This window comes from Salvelinus namaycush, chromosome 42, assembly GCF_016432855.1.
Source record: "Salvelinus namaycush isolate Seneca chromosome 42, SaNama_1.0, whole genome shotgun sequence".
Taxonomy (NCBI): domain Eukaryota; kingdom Metazoa; phylum Chordata; class Actinopteri; order Salmoniformes; family Salmonidae; genus Salvelinus; species Salvelinus namaycush.
In genome coordinates, this window is record NC_052348.1 from 18,642,026 (window position 1) to 18,659,442 (window position 17,417).

The 17,417-nt window shown below is 44.1% G+C and overlaps 1 protein-coding gene across 1 annotated transcript in view; it reads left to right on the forward strand.

Moving 5' to 3' along the window:
• The first annotated feature begins 345 nt into the window (after window positions 1–345).
• The window catches only part of LOC120034696, a 98,171-nt gene continuing 81,099 nt past the window's right edge, over window positions 346–17,417 (forward strand). The window contains exons 1-5 of the mRNA XM_038981300.1: window positions 346–413; window positions 4,482–6,385; window positions 11,223–11,555; window positions 12,555–12,681; window positions 12,816–12,916. Of these exons, the coding sequence (XP_038837228.1) occupies window positions 4,604–6,385; window positions 11,223–11,555; window positions 12,555–12,681; window positions 12,816–12,916 (2,343 nt within the window). The 5' untranslated portion in view covers window positions 346–413; window positions 4,482–4,603. The remainder of the gene's footprint in view (window positions 414–4,481; window positions 6,386–11,222; window positions 11,556–12,554; window positions 12,682–12,815; window positions 12,917–17,417) is intronic.

Below are 17,417 nucleotides of genomic sequence, written 5' to 3' on the forward strand. Positions count from 1 at the left end.
GTTTTTGTGAATTCAGTTTCCCCTGTGTGCTCTGACCCATTGTGTCCTTTCAATAGAAGGATTTTCACATTCAAAGCAATTCCTGAAAGTGGGTCCAGCCAATGAAACCCCTCTTCACTCAATCATGTATTTTCACTGGCATGTTTAAGTTGAACCATTATATCGCTAAGGTTATTTGGCTACTTAAATGAACTAGTGGGCAGTTTACTAATTACATTTCAGAAGAAACTGATAAAAAATACATCTTTAGGAAACTAGGTCTATCAAGGTAATTTGTTTCAATACAACTATGAATGTGTGTGTGAGTGTGCATGTGTGTGTGTGTGTGTGTGTGTGAGCCTGTGTGTGTGCCCCTGGCTGCTGATCATACAGTCGGTGCTGCTGATCCACTGTCTGCTGCTCGAGCTTAAAGGGTAAGAGTGTTCATCAGTCTCTACTCAGAGAGAAAACTTTTGACATTTTCAGAGTTATGAGGAAGATTTCTTGAACTAAAAGGGGATTATTAGCCCACCGTCAAAAGACGAAGAACTCGCCACAGCATAATTTCAGCGTTACTCATAGCTATAAAAAGTTTACCGGGTGGGAAGTCAACCGCTGTTTTTGTACCCTACTTACCGTAACTGTTTCGAAGATGACGTTTTTGTCCAGAAGTTTGATATGTATCGAGGAGTTTCAACTCTCGAAACCAAGTTGGTAGGTTACAACAATTTTGTAAACGTATGTTCGTAAACGTTTCTCACTTGTTACGTTCGTTATCGTTATCGTATAAATTGCAATAGAGGCTATAGGCTACTGTAACGAATTATTGGACGGTTGTAGTTAAATGGGTCGGATAAATTACTTCGATGAGGGGGAAAAAAAATACATTTCTCAAGATTGTCTATAGCCGATTCTTACCGTTGCCTATCATGATTTATTCTTTAGCGACACACTTTCAGTTTACTTTCACGTTTGTATAGGCCTATTCAAAACAGTAAATAAACATAACGTGAGGCAAACTATTCACATTTAAAGTGTCGTGTTGACATATATTTTTTCCATTTTATTAATCTTTGATAAGAGCCTATTTTAATCCTAGTGATATTGAATAAATTACACCTGTTCTAGTTTATAGGGTTGTATGGGCCTATATGTAATTATAATTATAAATATCTCTTAGATTCGTTTCTAATACTGTATCTAACTACATGTAACCAAACCTCGTAGATTAGTTTATAATACTGTATCTAACTACATGTAACCACACCTCGTAGATTAGTTTATAATACTCTAACTACATGTAACCACACCTCTTCGATTAGTTTACTGCGATTAGTACTGCATCTAGCTACATGTATTCCTAACTACTCTTGTGGGGGGGGGGGGGGGGGGGTTGTTGTCCACATAATGTTAGCTAATAGGGCATAGTCCTATTTCAAATGACCTAGGCAAGGATAGTGCATTAATATGTGGAACAGAGAGTGAATGGAGGCTGGGCCTAGCTCTCAGTCATCCTCCTCAGATGAAGGGGATCTGTCGTATGATATCAACGCACACACAAGTTGGTGCTGCACACACACATCACCACCACCTCCATAGGGCTCGGTTTCCATGGCAACGCGGGATCCTGGTGTGTGTGCTGCTGTATTCTGTATAATTACTTGGGCTAATGGGGCTCGCGGGGGTATAGAGGGGTATGAGGGTGGATGTTTAAATAATGCTGACTCACTTTAAAGGGACCACTGTACTGCACACAAGATGAAAGATTCACTTATTTCAAGTCACCCTACATCAGCTCATTTCAAATACCCCCCAAAAATGTGTCAGTCATGCATGCCTTTATAGAATGTTCCATGTAAGACCATGACTACTATGTTAAGTCATGTGTTACAAGTGATGAGAGATAGGGTCTGCGCCCAAATGGCACCCTATTGCCTATATAGGGCACTGCTTTTGAGCCCTGGTCACAGGTACTGCACTATAGGGTATATGCTGCCATTTAGGATGCAACCATAGCTTTTTGAACTGCACTCTTTATGCACCAGTATTATACAAACAGCAATCTGTACTGTACCTGTACCTGTACTGTACCTGTACTGTACTGTACTGTACCTGTATCTGTATCTGTACTGTACCTGTACCTGTACTGTACCTGTACCAGTATCTGTACTGTATCTGTACTGTACCTATACTGTATCTGTACCTGTATCTGTATCTGTACCTGTACCTGTATCTGTACTGTACCTGTACTGTATCTGTACTGTACCTGTACTGTACCTGTACTGTATCTGTATCTGTACCAGTACTGTACCTGTATCTGTACCTGTACTGTATCTGTATCTGTACCTGTATCTGTACTGTACTGTACCTGTACTGTATCTGTACCTGTATCTGTACCTGTATCTGTACTGTATTGTACTGTACCTGTATCTGTTCTGTACCAGTACTGTACCTGTATCTGTACTGTACCTGTACTGTACCTGTATCTGTACTGTATCTGTACCTGTACTGTACCTGTATCTGTACTGTACCTGTACTGTACCTGCATCTGTACTGTACCTGTACCTGTACTGTACCTGTATCTGTACTGTACCTGTACTGTATCTGTACTGTACCTGTACCTGTACCTGTACTGTACCTGTACCTGTATCTGTACCAGTACTGTACCTGTATCTGTATCTGTACTGTACCTGTACTGTACCTGTACCTGTGCTGTACCTGTACTGTACCCGTACTGTACTGTACCTGTACCTGTACCTGTATCTGTATCTGTACCTGTACCTGTACTGTACCTGTACCTGTGCTGTACCTGTACTGTACCTGTACTGTACTGTATCTGTATCTGTACCTGTACCTGTACTGTACCTGTACCAGTACTGTACCTGTATCTGTACTGTATCTGTACTGTATCTGTACTGTACCTGTATCTGTACCTGTACTGTATCTGTACTGTATCTGTACTGTATTTGTACCGTATCTGTACTGTATCTGTATCTGTATCTGTATTTGTACCGTATCTGTACTGTATCTGTATCTGTATCTGTACCGTATCTGTACTGTATCTGTACTGTATCTATGCTGTACCTGTATCTTGTCTTGTGGGGCATCTAAATCTGATGTGTGGTCAGGTCTGTATGACATATTATGAATGAAGGGTTTATTTGGCTGAACTCAAGCAAAGTCTCCAAGCTTTGTACAATAACACCAATTTTGTTATTGCCCCTCGGAGATAAATACAGAGTTCTTATTGCCCCTCTGAGATAAATACAGGGTTCTTATTGCCCCTCGGAGATAAATACAGGGTTGTTATTGTCCCTCTGAGATAAATACAGGGTTCTTATTGCCCCTCTGAGATAAATCCAGGATTATTATTGCCCCTCTGAGATAAATACAGGGTTCTTATTGCCCCTCGGAGATAAATACAGGGTTATTATTGCCCCTCGGAGATAAATACAGAGTTGATATTGCCCCTCGGAGATAAATACAGAGTTCTTATTGCCCCTCAGAGATAAATACAGGGTTCGTATTGCCCCTCAGAGATAAATACAGGATTCTTATTGCCCCTCAGAGATAAATACAGGGTTCGTATTGCCCCTCAGAGATAAATACAGGGTTCGTATTGCCCCTCAGAGATAAAAATAGGGTTCGTATTGCCCCTCAGAGATAAAAACAGGGTTCGTATTGCCCCTCAGAGATAAAAACAGGGTTCGTATTGCCCCTCAGAGATAAATACAGGGTTCTTATTGACCTTCAGAGATAAATACAGGGTTCGTATTGCCCCTCAGAGATAAATACAGGGTTCTTATTGCTCCTCAGAGATAAATACAGGGTTCTTATTGCCCCTCAGAGATAAATACAGGGTTCTTATTGCCCCTCAGAGATAAATACAGGGTTCGTATTGCTCCTCAGAGATAAATACAGGGTTCTTATTGCTCCTCAGAGATAAATACAGGGTTCTTATTGCTCCTCAGAGATAAATACAGGGTTCGTATTGCCCCTCAGAGATAAAAACAGGGTTCGTATTGCCCCTCAGAGATAAAAACAGGGTTCGTATTGCTCCTCAGAGATAAATACAGGGTTCTTATTGACCTTCAGAGATAAATACAGGGTTCGTATTGCCCCTCAGAGATAAATACAGGGTTCGTATTGCTCCTCAGAGATAAATACAGGGTTCTTATTGCTCCTCAGAGATAAATACAGGGTTCGTATTGCCCCTCAGAGATAAAAACAGGGTTCGTATTGCCCCTCAGAGATAAATACAGGGTTCGTATTGCCCCTCAGAGATAAATACAGGGTTCTTATTGCTCCTCAGAGATAAATACAGGGTTCTTATTGCTCCTCAGAGATAAATACAGGGTTCGTATTGCCCCTCAGAGATAAAAACAGGGTTCGTATTGCCCCTCAGAGATAAATACAGGGTTCTTTCATTGATTTTAATTGAATTGTGTGTGTGAGTATAAGAGAGCTGACAAATTGCTGTGCTGTGTGTTTTGTCTCTACAGGTGTGTGGGTGAACGAGATGGTGCGGTCTGGAGCTGATAGCTGACGGAGCTGATAGCTGACGGAGCTGATAGCTGACGGAGCTGATAGCTGACTTAGCTGTAGTAGGATGAGATGAGAGAGGATGGAACACACGGACAGCCCCGCCTCCCACAGCAGCGACCCCAACGGGTTCGTCAATAAAGTCTTCAACGTGTCTCTGGATGTGCAGAATGAGACCGGCACTGTATCTATCCAGGAGACTGGGAAGGGAGAGGGACAGGGAGAGGGTCAAGAAGAGGGTCAGGGTCCAGGCCATGCCCAGGGACAGTGGCAGGGGGCTGGGGATAGACAGGCAGAGACCCAGGAACCCCCTCAGACCCCTGGGATGGAGCACCCGGATGTCAACCGTAGACCAAGAGCTACAGGAGGCATCTGGAAGATCTTGACCCGGCGTAAAGCGGCTTCAGAACTGGATAACAGAAGACCTCACTCCATGATCCTCCCTGGAGAGGAGGCCTCCATCCCTAAACTGTCCTTCGCTGACAAGGTCCGCTCCATCAAGAAGCTCCGCTCTCCGGGTGTCTTCAAGGGGAGGGTGGGGAAGATGTCTGGGTCCAACACTAAGTTCAGAGACGGAGAGATGGAGGACGACTCGTTTTGCCGGGACTTCCTCCCCTCGCCCGCCCTGCATCCCGGTAGGAGCACACTCCGCCACTACGCCAAGAGGCACTCGTATGCCGGACACACCGCCGAGTTCGACTGCTCATTTGAGGACATGGATCTGACAGCTACCCTGGACAGACACCATCTTCCCTCGCTATTGGAGCCTGTTACCCAGAACGGCTCTAAGCCCACAGAGAGAGTCTCCTACACCAAGAGACCTCAGGTCCAGGCTCAGGCGCAGGCCAACCACTCCTCTAACTGTAACACTACCTCAGCAGGAGTGTGTGAGGAGCAGAGTGTGAGGGGTGGCCCCAAGGCCCCGCTGGGTGGGAGGAGGTCTAAGAGAGCTGACGTGTGGAGTTACCTGAGGAAGATCTCTGTCCTGGGGAAGGGGAACCCGGCTTACTCAGAGAGGAGTTTTGACTCAGAGCTACACACACTGGACAAGACCATGGACTCTGACTACGGCTCGGTGGACTTCGAGAGCATCAGGGACTTTCAACCAGCGGCTCCAAAGCACTCTGACAGCAAAGGCGGACATTTTGGGGGTCTGATTAAGTTCTTCAGCAACGTTGCGGAGACGGCTAGAAAATGGAGGATGTCTTCTCACTCCTTCTCTCCTCCAGAGGGGGGAGCGGAGCGGACGCCACTGGACTCCCCCAGAGCAGGGCAGCGTCTGGGGGACTACGTCCACAGTGTGTCCCTGACCCTCCGCAGTGAGGAACATCCAGAGTGTCCCCCGACACCTGGCTCACCCCTGACCCCTCACCCCCCTCGCTCCCCTGCCTGTGACCCTGCCTCACCCACTCCTCTGATAGGCAGACGGTCTCCTCAGGTGGTGCTGAAGGCCTGGAGGGTATGTCCGGACTCACCAAGCGTTAACGGCCTGGTGTGTGTGAGCTCATTGGAAACGGCCAGACAGACAGACAAACAGACAGAGAGCCAGACAGTCAGACAGACAGAGAGACAGACACGGCACACCTCTGTAGCCACAGTAGAGAATCACGTGCCACACTCAAGGCTGGAGAGAGAGACTCAGAAAGAGACAGTGGGAGACAGAGACCACTTAGAATGTCTGTCTACAGTGGAAGAGAGAGAAAGAGAGGAAAGAGAGGGACACTCAGGAAATTATCTGGATTCCGAGGATGCTCTACCTGTCTCGGATCAGACACACCTTCCAAACGGCCAATCAAAGTTACGGGAAGGAGAGACCGTAGCCACTAGGGAGCCAGCAGGAAACTGCCACCAGGAAGTATTTAAGGTGAGTATGTTGATGATAAACATGAAAACTGTTTTATGTTCAACACCCCTTATTGAAAGAAACAGGTTTCTGGTTAACAGTTGTAGCAAACCTTTGGCCAATTTACTGCAGATTTGTGGCAAGCTCATATTTTCACATGCAAATTAGTTTTGTGGCAAACTGTTGCGACGACTTGTAAACTTCTGGCAAACAATTCTGGGAAACATATGACTAACATTCTACTGTTTGCTGAAAACTCCGTATGAATGTACAAATTAGATCCCGTTTTTGGTGACTGTGTGTTAACAACATTGAAATGTTATATCTACATGAACCAACTCACATATAACTTTAAATTAACTTGCTTCTCACAGAGATAACTAAACTAAACATACAGTACTAAACATACTAAACACCATGTGTTAACAGATATAAACAAATCCAATCCAAATTGAAATGATCAGCAGGTTAATGAAGAAAAGAGCAAAGACCTGATATTTCCCAAATACATGTTTTATTTCATATTTTTACGTAGCTGCATTTACATGAGAGAAATGTGAACACTATGGGGATGTTGACCTTAGGATGTTTAAAGGGGCAACTACAGAATTTACATGAGCCAAGTGTTAATTGAGCAATAGCATTCAACCAATGGAAGTTTCAAAGATAATTAACAAAATGTAAATAATTCAAACAACAACAACTAAATCAAACCCAGTTCAGAACTATTGCCTTTTTGAGTGAACTTTGGAGATGGCGGCCCTGTGGAAGTCCTTCGACCAAAGCTTGTTGAAAACATGAACTGAACCAATCAGAAAACACAAAACAAAAACAACATTAGGATACTGAAAACAATTTAACACTTTATATTTTGGCATCTTAAGAAATGGATTCAGCGGCTAATGGGCAGGTTTGGCTTTGGAAAACAGGGTCAGCTGTTACAAAGCTGCCTTGATGTTACTGTGCTTCTCACTGAAACTGGCATTCTATATATTTTTCAGCAAGGAAACAATGTTTCTGCCTTGTATATTATTGCTATACAGTGTACAGTGCCTTGCAAAACTATTCACCCCCTTGGCATTTTTCCTATTTTGTTGCATTACAACGTGTAATTTAAATAGATTTTTATTCGGATTTCATGTAATCTACATACATAAAATAGTCCAAATTGGTGAAGTGAAATAAAAAAAATAACCACAAAAAATTTAAAAGAATGACAAACAGAAAAGTGGTACGTGCATATATATTCACCCCTTTCCTATGAAGCCCCTAAATAAGATCTGGTGCAACCAAATACCTTCAGAAGTTACATAATTAGTTAAATAAAGTCCACCTGTGTGTAATCTAAGTGTCACATGATCTGTCACATGATCTCAGTATATATACACCTGTTCTGAAAGGCCCCAGAGTCTGCAAAACCAGTAAGCAAGGGGCACCACCAAGCAAGCGGCACCATGAAGACCAAGGAGCTCTCCAAACAGGTCAGGAACAAAGTTGTGGAGAAATACAGATCAGGATTGGGTTATAAAAAAATATCAGAAACTTTGAACATCCCATGGAGCACCATTAAATCCATTATTAAAAAATGGTAAGAATATGAAGAAGATGGTACTCTGGTCAGATGATTCTAAAATTGAGCATTTTGGACATCAAGGAAAACACTATGTCTGGCACAAACCCAACACCTTTCATCACCCCGAGAATACCATCCCCACAGTGAAGCATGATGGTGGCAGCATCATGCTGTTGGCATGTTTTTCATCAGCAGGGACTGGGAAACTGGTCAGAATTGAAGGAATGATCGATGACCCTAAATACAGGGAAATTCTTTGAGGAAACCTGTTTCAGTCTTCCAGAGATTTGAGACTGAGGCAGAGGTTCACCTTCCAGCAGGACAATGACCCAAAGCATACTGCTAAAGCAACACTTGAGTGGTTTAAGGGGAAACATTTAAATGACTCGGAATGGCCTAGTCAAAGCCCAGACCTCAATCCAATTGAGAATCTGTGGTATGACTTAAAGATGGCTGTACACCAGCGTAACCCATCCAACTTGAAGGAGCTGGAGCAGTTTTGCTTTGAGGAATGGGCAAAAATCCCAGTGGCTAGATGTGCCAAGCTTATGAGACATACCCCAAGAGACTAGCAGCTGTAATTGCTGCAAAAGGTGGCTCTACAAAGTATTGACTTTGGGGGGGTGAATAGTTATGCACGCTTAGGTTTTCTGTTTTTTTGTCTTAATTCTTGTTTGTTTCACAATAAAAAAAGATCTTGCATCTTCAAAGTGGTAGGCATGTTGTGTAAATCAAATGATACAAACTCCCCCAAAATCCATTTTAATTCCAGGTTGTAAGGCAACAAAATAGGAAAAATGCCAAGGGGGTGAAACTTTCGCAAGCCACTGTATATACAAACGATGTAGCATGCACAAATTGGGACTTAGCTTTTAATATGTGTCCAGCTGTTCATAGAGAGCCACAGTATACAACATATTTCTTCAGCCAAGTCTCAACACAACTGATTCAAACTTATCAACTAATTATGATTTTCAATCTAGACTGGGGACTACTAGTGGTCTCTTCTTCCTGACTCAGGTATATAAGGCTTGGGTGGAAGAAAAGCAACATCAAATTGAGTTATGCCTAATATAGCAATTCATATTAATGTTCCAAAATGAATTATTGTTAACTTACATCTCAAAGCCATCCATGCAAGAAGCCTTGACCTAGTGCATATTTCTTTGTCTTCCATTTGATTGAAGGCCTCAGTCTGTCTTTTTGTCTTGTAACTGATTGCTTCTAGAAACAGAGATGGAACAACACATGATGAAGATGAGCTAGCTACTAGTTTAAAGCAAGGAAAGTTCTAATTGTTACAAAGAATGAATGTATGGCCTACAATTCTGAGAATACTATATGCATTTACTTACCTCATCAAGATTGAAGATGATACACTCAAATAAAGTGTTATGATCGAGTGCACCACAAACATCTTCCCAGGGTGTTGATTTACCCTTCTACCAATACAGCCTCTTCCAACACCACAGGTAGGGGAAGGGTATCCATCTGCAAATGTGAAGTCTGGCTTGGATGTCAAGTCAGCTCATATTGTTGTTACCTTAGCTGTTGTGCTAGCAAACATGCTACTGAACAGTGATACTAGCATATTGAAATGCATATTGGTATAATAAGACATCAACGTATTCACCGAAAAATATAATTGTTTCGGCAAATCATTAGTTAGCTAGCTAGCGATCACATTAATTGTGCAATATTATGATAGCTAATGTTAGCTAGCTAAGCGCTAGCCAGTCAGTGGCGCTGACAGATTGAAACTGGTATCAACAAAATGTGTTTCACTCTATCCCATAAAATATGACATTGCTAACTAGCCATCAATTAACTAACCCAATTTAAAAGTTTATTAGGATGTTTAATTAATCATTTCACTCACTGGTAGGTAGCTAGTTTGGTTTCCATATTTCAACAAATTTTTCGAATCCCCTTGATCCCTTTCAGCGGTTACTGGTCTTGGAAGTCACGTGTTCACCAGAAATGGCTTCCAGTGAACTGTTTGCCACTGCTGGCAATAAATATTGTTGCCACAGGTTTGCCATAGATTCAAATAGAATCTTGATGGGAAAAAACCTCTGGGGAACTGTTTGTCACTAGTGGCAATAAATATTATTGTTGCCAAAGGTTTACCACAGATTCACCACTGGAAAACATTTGCAAACTTCTGGCAGCATTTTGTGACACACTATTTTGTTTGCAGCAATTTTGCTACAATTTGCCACAAACATTTTTGTAAGGGACTGCAAATCAATTCAGTAAGGAATTCAAATAGTTATTTGTAATTTGTGCCTGTTAATGATAAAAATGTGTTCTTGTAAGTCATCACCTCATTTTATTCAGTCCTATCGAATCATTAATTCATTCTACGTCATTATCAGATCATGTCATTATGTCGCTATTACAATACTATTACATTACAACATTGTCTTATTGTAAACCTTTCTAACATTGTTAAACATCATTATTCTTTTGCTTTTTAAAAACAGAAATCATCTAAATGCTTTATGCAAGTCTCATAACAGTTACTTGTACTGCACAACATTGAATAAGTAGACTGTAGGTCTCTCTCTGTTAGAGAGGGTAATGTACAGAGAGCATGTTGTGGGTATTCTTTTGCCCCATCTGTTGGCCAGAGGAGGAAGTAAAGTCAGAGAGTGTTCGTTAGACCACAGTAGTCTGTCCTTCCTGCCCCTTCCTGTCACACAAAAACACACCAGCAAATCTTGTTCTAAAAAAAACATGGGAATTTAGTTCTAAAAGTGGTTCCCAACCCAGTCCTCAGGGATCCCTGAGACATTCCACACGTGTGTTCTATTCCAGCCCCAGCCAGTCAACTAATTTAAAGCCCTCAATTAGTAAAATCAGGCGCGGTAGAGCAAATATGTGCAACAGAAAACAGTGTGTGTGTGTGTGTGTGTGTGTGTGTGCGTGCGTGCGTGCGTGCGTGCGTGCGTGTGCGTGTGTGTGTGACTGCCCCCACCCTAACTGCAGCTTCACATACACCTCCTTCTCCTCACACCGTTCAGATTACTCATCTCATCTGCCCTCCGGTGTCTCTCTCACAGCGAGTCAGGACATGTCAGTCTCTCCTGTACTGCACTACAGTGAGTTGTAGTAATACTGGGCTTGGTCTAACAGTGGATTTTCCTGTAAGGAATCTAAAATGGAAACCAACTATGGAAATCAGGGTTGTGAATGGAGTGAGATGGAATTGTTACCTAGAACCAGATTGATTGATTGACTCATCGATTTATTGATGAATTAATTGATTGGTTGGTTGATTAGGGAGCTCTATCAGGCAGTGTTTTGAGGAGACCCAGGTCAGTCCAGTCCTGTTCTAGTCCAGTGAAGACCCCTGCCCCTCCCAAGCCCCCCTGCCTTCGCCCCCGTCCCGCCTCAGCACTGGTCGACCTCCGAGTCTGCAGTCCCTTCCCAGAGGGCTGTGCGTTTGCCGTTGCTCAGCAGGCCACAGGGGGCTCTCTGTGCCGGCACAGACGCAGGCCCGGTCCCGTGATGCACCTCTTGCCGGGTCGGAGACAGGCGGGCGGTCTGGCCAGGCCATGCTCTGTCATAGAGCCCTCCGTTACCGTGGAGACAGACCCCGCGCAGAGTCACAGAGTAAGATCTCTCACACACACACACACACACACACACACACATTATCCCACTGCTGAGAGAATGAAAGTGGGAGTGTGTGTGGAGACTGACCAGTAGTCTCTGCCAACCCTCATTTAAATATAGGCTGTAGTCCTCCTGGCTGGTAGGGCCAGTAATGAATCAACCACACCACGCTCTGCACGCTTTGATGGGAGGAGATTACAAACCCTGTATTTATACCCTCCTACTCTACAACAATGCTACACGCTCTGACCCATTTCTACAAGGCTGTATTCATATATCCTCCTTTCCTTGAGCTGCTCTTTCTCTGCTCTCTTGATCTCTCTCTCTCCTCTCGCTCTCTGCTGCTGTCTCTCTCGTTCACTCTTTCTCTGTCCGTGGCCAATTTTCTGCGTCACCTCTCCCATATGTTCTGTCCATTCATTATTCCCTCATTATAATAACTCACCCTCTGAACTTTTCACCTGGAGACTCATTCACCTGACTGGTAGTAATGATTCATACTGTATCACCTGACTGGTAGGAATGATTCATATTGTATCACCTGACTGGTAGGAATGATTCATATTATATCACCTGACTGGTAGGAATGATTCATACTGTATCACCTGACTGGTAGGAATGATTCATACTGTATCACCTGACTGGTAGGAATGATTCATATCGTATCACCTGACTGGTAGGAATGATTCATATCGTATCACCTGACTGGTAGGAATGATTCATACTGTATCACCTGACTGGTAGGAATGATTCATATCGTATCACCTGACTGGTAGGAATGATTCATACTGTATCACCTGACTGGTAGGAATGATTCATATCGTATCACAAGGTTGTCTGTGGCATGCACTCAGAAACTATGCACCAGAATATACTGTGGGGTTTAAATGTTCTACACTCTGAGAAGGAAAGAAGATGTGTTGTTTGGGGGATCTGTATGTACTGTATGTGAGAGACGTTGGGTGTGTGCTTGCGTAACTGTCCAGTGTGTTTCAGGCCATGTCTCGTCCCCCGGGGGCATCACCTTTAGAGCCCCCCCTCAGAGTGTCTCTTCAGAGGTGTCACTCCCTCCCTCTCCCCCCCAGCAGCCTCACCACTCTGGCCCTGTTCCCGGGACACACAGGTACTACATGAGTGTGTGCACGTGTGTGTGCGTGCCTGCCTGCCTGTGTCAGTATGTGCATGTTGGTGTACGCATGCTTGTGTGTGTGCGTGTGTGTGTGGTGGTTGAACTGTCTGTGTGTCTGTCCCATACAGCAGACTCCCAGTCATCCTCAATGTGTCCTGGTGATGGAGAGACTGGCAGCTGCAGGAGGAGACTGCTCAGAACAGGCTCTGGTCCACTACAAGTCAACATCGTGAGTCACTGCCTACCATGTCCTATAATCACACTATATTAGCCTGTTAGCATGTTAGCCTGTTAGCATGTTCAGTCACAAGTCACTGGCTGCGTCTCAAATGGGACCCTATTCCCTATAGACGGGTTAGCTGACAACGTCATGAAAACAATGTACTCGCGCTTCAAAGGGGTAGAAGGTTGTGTGTTGTTGTGATTCTGGATGGCCAGGTAGCTAGCAACAAGGACAAGAAACTGCTATGTGGCGGCATATAGCCTAGCGCTTAAGAGCATTAGGTCAGTAACTGAAAGATCGCTGGTTGGAATCTCCGAGCTGTCTTGTTTTGAGGGGTTTTGACTGAGGTCTATGCGAATAGGGTTAAAATGTGCCAGCTAGCTAGCTAACCAACAACTGTAACAATGTATTTGAGAGACAAATGCGCATTGTGCAACTTTATTTATGTTTTCAATAAACATTGGAGACGAAATTGAGTTTACATGTTATCAGCAATCTAAGCCAACGTCGTCTGTTTTGCCCCAGTCTTCCTTCCGGGTTCTGGTTTGATGAAGACATTCAGGGAATATCTCTGCAATGCAGTTCAACAGTCTTCATTCAGGGTCCAGTTCAACAGTCTTCCTTCAGGGTCCAGTTCAACAGTCTTCCTTCAGGGTCCAGTTCAACAGTCTTCCTTCAGGGTCCAGTTCAACAGTCTTCCTTCAGGGTCCAGTTCAACAGTCTTCCTTCAGGTTCAGTTCAACAGTCTTCCTTCAGGGTCCAGTTCAACAGTCTTCCTTCAGGGTCCAGTTCAACAGTCTTCATTCAGGGTCCAGTTCAACAGTCTTCATTCAGGGTCCAGTTCAACAGTCTTCCTTCAGGGTCCAGTTCAACAGTCTTCCTTCAGGGTTCATTTCAACAGTCTTCCTTCAGGGTCTAGTTCAACAGTCTTCCTTCAGGGTTCATTTCAACAGTCTTCCTTCAGGGTCCAGTTCAACAGTCTTCCTTCAGGGTTCAATTCAACAGTCTTCCTTCAGGGTTCAATTCAACAGTCTTCCTTCAGGGTCCAGTTCAACAGTCTTCATTCAGGGTCCAGTTCAACAGTCTTCCTTCAGGGTCCAGTTCAACAGTCTTCCTTCATGGTCCATTTCAACAGTCTTCCTTCAGGGTTCTGGTTTGAGAAACATTTTTGAAAGAAAAAATGTGGCCTATGTATTTCATCCAGCAGGTCATCAGCCGTAGGACTCAGATCCCTTCATCTCTACCTCATCATTCACTTTCATCTCTCTCTCTCTCTCTCTCTCTCTCTCTCTCTCTCTCTCTCTCTCTCTCTCTCTCTCTCTCTCTCTCTCTCTCTCTCTCTCTCTCTCTCTCTCTCTCTCTCTCTCTCTCTCTCTCTCTCTCTCTCTCTCTCTCTCTCTCTCTCTCTCTCTCTCTCTCTCATCTCTCATCTCTCATCTCTCATCTCTCCCTGTTCTTTGTCATCTCTCTCAGTTGTCTCTCTCATCTCTCTCTGTTCTCTCTGTCTCCTCTATCTCATCTTTCTCACCTTTGGGACCTAAACTCAGAATCTCAGAGAAAGGCCCTTTGATGAAGACGGGGCCCCAAGGGACCTTAACTGAAGGAGAGACTCTTTTCTCTCCATCTCTCAGAGTCTAATTGTTAATGAGCTGCAGCTGCGCACACACACACACACACACACACACACACACACACACACACACACACACACACACACACACACACACACACACACACACACACGCAAACACACATGCAAACACACACAAATGCATGCATGCAGGTAGGCACACACACACACTCTCTCACACACACTCATACACACAGCTGGAGGTCAAACTCTCTGTATTTTGCCACCACAACCATTCTGGAGTTGAACGGTGTTTGTCGTCAGTTCCATGCTGTTGCCATGACACTGTGTGTTTCCTGTTTATCTTCAGGATTCTATCTTTAGAAAGCCTTTTTAAGTGTGAGTTAAATAGACAGTGTGTGGGTGAGAGAGAGATTTGGAGGAGGGGGGGTATACAGAGAAAAAGAGAAGGTGGCGAGATGGAGAGAGGGGTGAGAGAGAGAAAGAGAGGGATAGACAGATGTTTTCATTATGTGTCTTATGTTTTGGCTCTCATCCCTCAGGGCTACTTTTCAATGGCGATATAAACCATTGAGAGTGTTTCAAAAAGAGAGCGAGAGATGTGTTTGTTAATGGCCAGAGAGATAAAAGACAGTGAGAGATGTTTGTTAATGGTCAGAGAGATAAAGGACAGTAAGAGATGTTTTTTAATGGCCAGAGAGATAAAAGACAGTAAGAGATGTTTGTTAATGGCCAGAGAGATCAAAGACAGTAAGAGATGTGTTTGTTAATGGCCAGAGAGATCAAAGACAGTAAGAGATGTTTGTTAATGGCCAGAGAGATAAAAGACAGTAAGAGATGTTTGTTAATGGCCAGAGAGATCAAAGACAGTAAGAGATGTTTGTTAATGACCAGAGAGATAAAGGACAGTGAGAGATGTGTTTGTTAATGGCCAGAGAGATCAAAGACAGTAAGAGATGTGTTTGTTAATGGCCAGAGAGATAAAGGACAGTGAGAGATGTGTTTGTTAATGACCAGAGAGATAAAGGACAGTGAGAGATGTGTTTGTTAATGGCTAGAGAGATCAAAGACAGTAAGAGATGTGTTTGTTAATGGCCAGAGAGATAAAGGACAGTGAGAGATGTGTTTGTTAATGACCAGAGAGATAAAGGACAGTGAGAGATGTGTTTGTTAATGGCCAGAGAGATAAAGGACAGTGAGAGATGTGTTTGTTAATGGCCAGAGAGATAAAGGACAGTGAGAGATGTTTGTTAATGGCCAGAGAGATAAAGGACAGTAAGAGATGTTTGTTAATGGCCAGAGAGATAAAAGACAGTAAGAGATGTTTGTTAATGGCCAGAGAGATCAAAGACAGTGAGAGATGTGTTTGTTAATGGCCAGAGAGATCAAAGACAGTAAGAGATGTTTGTTAATGGCCAGAGAGATAAAAGACAGTAAGAGATGTTTGTTAATGGCCAGAGAGATCAAAGACAGTAAGAGATGTTTGTTAATGACCAGAGAGATAAAGGACAGTGAGAGATGTGTTTGTTAATGGCCAGAGAGATCAAAGACAGTAAGAGATGTGTTTGTTAATGGCCAGAGAGATAAAGGACAGTGAGAGATGTGTTTGTTAATGACCAGAGAGATAAAGGACAGTGAGAGATGTGTTTGTTAATGGCCAGAGAGATAAAGGACAGTGAGAGATGTGTTTGTTAATGGCCAGAGAGATAAAGGACAGTGAGAGATGTGTTTGTTAATGGCCAGAGAGATAAAGGACAGTGAGAGATGTGTTTGTTAATGGCCAGAGAGATAAAGGACAGTGAGAGATGTGTTTGTTACTGGCCAGAGAGATAAAGCCATGTGTGGTACAACAGTACTGCTGCTCTATTCTCATGAATTAGTGGGTTGGTGTTATCATGCTTTGAAGCATAGGGGTGTGTGTCTAGCTCCCCCATTTCCAGTCAGACTAGTGAAGCCCACAGGCCACAGGGAGACAGAGAGAGCTTCCTGACTGCAGTGGATTAGCTGCTAATGCTGACGCCTCGCTTTTCCTTTCCTTTCAATACACTCCTAGTCTTCTTCTTTTGTCTTATCTTCTCTTCTCTTCCCCCTCTCATCTCCCTCCCTCCTCTCTCCTCCCCTCCTCTCCCCTCCTCTTTCCTTTCTTCACCTCAGTTCTCCTTTCCTCTCCCCTCCCTCACCTCTCCTCCCTTGTCTCCCCTCTTCTCTTCTCTCCCCTCCTCCTCTCGCCCCTCCTCTCATCTCCTCCCATCTCCTCTCGTTTCCTCTCATGTTAATAACAGTGAATAACAGGGTGGTATTCTCTGTTGCTGCTGCTCTGCCTAAAGCCTGAAGCCTAAAGCTCTCCCATCAGACTATCACAGTGTCACTGGCTGAACTGGCCAGCAGCATCAGTAGAGGGTAACAGTGGCCAGCAGCATCAGTAGAGGGTAACAGTGGCCAGCAGCATCAGTAGAGGGTAACAGTGGCCAGCAGCATCAGTAGAGGGTAACAGTGGCCAGCAGCATCCGTACAGGGTAACAGTGGCCAGCAGCATCAGTACTGGGTAACAGTGGCCAGCAGCATCAGTAGAGGGTAACAGTGGCTAGCAGCATCAGTAGAGGGTAACAGTGGCCAGCAGCATCAGTAGAGGGTAACAGTGGCCAGCAGCATCCGTACAGGGTAACAGTGGCCAGCAGCATCAGTAGAGGGTAACAGTGGCCAGCAGCATCAATAGAGGGTAACAGTAGCCAGCAGCATCAATAGAGGGTAACAGTGGCCAGCAGCATCCGTACAGGGTAACAGTGGCCAGCAGCATCAGTAGAGGGTAACAGTGGCCAGCAGCATCAGTAGAGGGTAACAGTGGCCAGCAGCATCAGTACAGGGTAACAGTGGCCAGCAGCATCAGTAGAGGGTAACAGTGGCCAGCAGCATCAG